The sequence below is a fragment of the Microtus ochrogaster genome, chromosome 7 (assembly GCF_000317375.1).
Source record: "Microtus ochrogaster isolate Prairie Vole_2 chromosome 7, MicOch1.0, whole genome shotgun sequence".
Taxonomy (NCBI): domain Eukaryota; kingdom Metazoa; phylum Chordata; class Mammalia; order Rodentia; family Cricetidae; genus Microtus; species Microtus ochrogaster.
Window position 1 is genome coordinate 25,417,820 of NC_022014.1, and position 4,388 is coordinate 25,422,207.

Below are 4,388 nucleotides of genomic sequence, written 5' to 3' on the forward strand. Positions count from 1 at the left end.
ATTAAATGAACACAGTGTCCGTGTAATTATTTCGGGTAGAGCTAGCCATGTGGGCGGCCGGGTGCCGGGACGCAGCCCGCCGCTCGTATTACTACACTCATATATAGATATAATCTAATAGGAAAGAATTGTTGAAATAGGAGGAGTATAAAGGGGAGACTCTGTATAATGTATGAAAGAAGATCAAGGTAAGTAAAAATGAATGGGTCAAAATTCATAGAGTTCTGTCTCTTGACTTAGCATCTTTTACAATTCTCTGGGACATTGGGTGATAGGAGATTGATGAACTCTTTAAGAGACAACAGAGGGAAGACAAAAATTTCACTTGGGGATTTTGAGCTTCAGATACCTATCATATGTCCAATGAAGGGAAGATGATTAGTGAACCCTGGAGCAGAAATCTATATGTTACAGGGACATGAATGTCTGTGTTTGTAATGGTAATCAAACCTTTAGGAGTATGTGCACTTTTCTTAAAATTTATAAACTGTTCAAGAACAACAATATACAAAATAATATAGAGCCAATTACCAATGAACAAACTAGAGCTGAGCAGGCAGCAGAAGAGAGACTCATTAACCTAGTTTGTATCTCAGTAGAAATAGCATCAATTGTCTAGGAAAGGTTGGGAGATAGAAACCTGTTTAGAAAAGTTGAGAAAAATCATCGATGGTTTAATTATTTTAGACATTTGGAGTCTGAGATTGTAGATAATACAATGACTGTCATAGCCATTGTGGTAGAATATATAGCCTAAATATATGTTTATTTTTACTTTGAATTTTAAGGGATCCTGATATTACTCATTCGGATATTGAAGATGAAGAATGATGACAATGAACAACCAAACTGTCATCTCCCAGTTCTTCCTCCAAGGCCTGCTCATCCCCTCAGAATATCAGCACCCATTCTATGTCCTGTTCCTGGCCATGTACCTCACCACTGTCCTAGGAAACCTCATCATCATCATCCTCATTCTACTGGACTCCCATCTGCACACTCCCATGTACTTGTTTCTCAGCAACTTGTCCTTCTCTGACCTCTGCTTCTCCTCTGTCACAATGCCCAAATTGCTACAAAACATGGAAAGCCAGGACCCATCCATCTCTTACGCAGGTTGTCTAACACAAATGTACTTTTTAATGGTTTTTGGAGACATGGAGAGCTTCCTTCTTGTGGTCATGGCCTATGACCGCTATGTGGCCATCTGTTACCCCCTTCGGTACACCAGTATAATGAACACCAAGCTCTGTGTAACTCTGGTAGCACTGTCCTGGGTCCTTACCGTGCTGTATTCCATGTTGCACACCCTACTTCTTGCTAGACTGTCATTCTGTGAGGACAATGTGATCCCCCAGTTTTTTTGTGACATATCTGCTGTGCTCAAGTTGGCCTGCTCTGATGTTTATATTAATGAACTAATGATATTTATCTTGGGAGGGTTTGTTATTGTCATCCCATTTTTATTTATTGTTGTTTCCTATGTACAAATTGTCTCCTCCATTCTAAAAGTTTCTTCTGTTCATGTTTTCTACAAGGTCTTCTCCACCTGTGGCTCCCACCTGTCCGTGGTCTCACTGTTCTATGGGACAATTATTGGTCTCTACCTATGTCCATCAGCTAATAACTCCAGTGTGAAGGAGACAGCCATGGCCATGATGTACACAGTGGTGACTCCCATGCTGAATCCCTTCATTTACAGCCTAAGGAACAGAGATATGAAAGAGGCCCTGATAAGGGTCCTATGCAAGAAGAAAATCTCCTTATAGTGGCAATAGTAGGATTTAAATTTATCTTGCTAATATATTTATATTAATATCACAAAATATATCCCTACAATTGGGCCAACATATAAGAACAAACTATGTAATATTTTCATTTACCAGTAGGAATTTTACAAAGTTATTCAAGAAGATGACTTTAGTGATTCAGTAATACCATCTTATGTCTTTCTTGTGTGATCCAAAAAAAATCATTAGGTAAAAGCCATTGTATTATCAGGTTTCTTTTCCTTGCATTATTTTTATTGAAAAGAGATTTTCTTCTCTCACACAGTATATCCTGACCACAGTTTCCTCCTGCTCCACTCCTCCTAGCTCTTCCCATCACCGTACTCCCTCAGATCCACTACCCTCAGTTTCTTCTTCAGAAAAGGACAGGCCTCCGGGAGATGATAACCCAAACATGACCAACAAAGGATACAATAACACAGGTGAAAGTCCTATATGGAAGATGGACATGGCAACCCAGTAGAAAGAAAGGAGTCTCAAAACTAATCAAAAGAGTCATAAATATACCATACCTGATGTTAGGAATCACACAACAGAAAGATAATAGTCCTAACATATATGCAGAGGACATGGTACATACTTACGCATCTCCCATGCTTGCAGTTTCAGTCTCCATGAGCCCATATTAACAATAATTAATTTATGTGGTGGTCAATGTTCTCTTTGTGTCCTACATCCCCTCTGACTCATACAGTCTTTCCTGGACCTCCTCCCTTGGGCTTCCTAATCTTGAAGGAGAGAGACCTGATGGAGACTTCCAATTTAGATTCTCTCTTTGCATAATTTCTTACTAGGTCTCTTCACTCATTCCCATCTGCCGCTGGAGAAAGTCTCTATGATGACAACTGCACAAGGCACAAAAGTATAAGAACAGAAGATTAGTATTAGAGATCATTTCATTGATTTTTTTGCCAGTTTGGTTCTACCTAAATCCCCAGCCTATCCAATCCCTGGTTCCTGGCCATGCAGGGCATGGGCTCACTCTGGTGGGTTGGGTCTGAAGTTAAATCAAACAGGTGTTGGCCACTCTACCAAGTTTTGCACCACCATTGCACCAGAACTTCTTGCAGGCAGGACAGATTGTAGGTATGGGGTTTGTTGCTGGGTTAGTGTCCAGGTTTCTCTTTTGTAGTCTTCAAAAGTTCTTTCACTTTTGATGTGGTAAAGTGACTAGAATGTAGAGGTGGAGGCTGAAAGCCTGTACCAGCTCCACCTCTGTATGTTCAATGCAATTCACAGATGTTATCTCTGGCAATTGGCCCCCTACGTCATTTTTCAGAGAGCTAACCTTTCTCCTAGCATCAGTCTGGGTTGTCTAGGAATCTTTACAAGATATCCACAACCATAGGGTAAAACCAATGTAACCTGTTCCCACCACCAGGAGCCTTGCCTGACTACAAAAGATGGCCAGTTCAGACTCTGTATCCCTCCATTACTAGACGTTCTCACCAGCGCCATAGATTACAAGTATTTTCCACTGCACTAGGTTTCTACAATGCCCTGAAAATGTCACACAATTCCAGATGTTTTACCCAGAACGCCTTTCCTTCATCCCCTGCAGGTCTTCCTTCATATTCCCAATACCAAACTCCACCTGATGAATCTATTCTATTTCACCGTATCAGGGAAATTCACGCTTCCTCGCCATCTCTCTCTTCTTAACATAACCTCTCTGTGTCTGTGAATTGTAGCTTATCGTTTACTTAAAAGCTGTTTTGATCCTACTTCATGTTCTGGCTTTGTGGGAGCCTAGCCAGTTTGGATGTTCACCTTCCTAGACATGGATGGAGGGGGGCGGACCTTGGACTTTCCACAGGGCAGGGAACCCTGACTGCTCTTTGGACTGGAGAGAGGGGGGAGAAGAGTGGGAGGAGGGGGAGGGAAATGGGAGGCTGGGAGGAGGGGGAAACTTTTTTTTCCTTTTCTCAATTAAAAAAAAAGCTAATATCCACTTAGAAGTGAATACATACCATATTTTTCTTTCTGTGTCTGGAGTACCTCACTCTGAATGACTTTTTCCTCTTAAAAAATTTTGCAAGCAAATGTTATGGCATTTTTTAATTTATTAAAAATTTCTACCTCCTTCCCTCCTCCCATTTCCCTCCCACTCCCTCCATTCCCCCAACCCCTCCAGAGCCATACTCCCTTTTGTGAATGTACCTCATTTAATTTATCATCCTTCAGTTGAGAGACATCTAGGTTGCTTCCAGTTACTGAGTATGATGAATAAAACCACATTAAACATAGTTAAGCAGCTGGGTGGTGGTGTTGTGTGCCTTTAAACTCAGCACTTTGGAGACAGAAGCAGATGAATTTCTGTGAGCCTGGTCTACAGAGCTAGTTCCAGGACCGCTAGGACTGTTACTCAGAGAAACAATGTCTGAAAAAACGAAATAAACAAATAAACAAAACATGCAGAGAGGTTCAGTAAATCTCCAAATGAGGTTGACAAAGAAGGCCAAAGCTATACCACAATGTCTGTGTCTTTCTTCTTGTAATAGTTCTCATGACCAAAAGTACAAAAAAGTATAATATGCAATACAGTGAAATGTTTTAAGAGAAAGAAATATGATCCTTCAAATGACTTTAATTATGGTC

The 4,388-nt window shown here is 40.8% G+C and overlaps 1 protein-coding gene across 1 annotated transcript; it reads left to right on the forward strand.

The window, feature by feature from the left end:
* Window positions 1-830: 830 nt before the first annotated feature.
* On the forward strand, window positions 831-1,769 carry LOC101979261 (olfactory receptor 1468-like). Its single transcript, XM_005349589.1, has one exon. It carries the CDS (start codon window positions 831-833, stop codon window positions 1,767-1,769), a length of 939 nt encoding a protein of 312 aa, XP_005349646.1.
* Window positions 1,770-4,388: the final 2,619 nt, after the last annotated feature.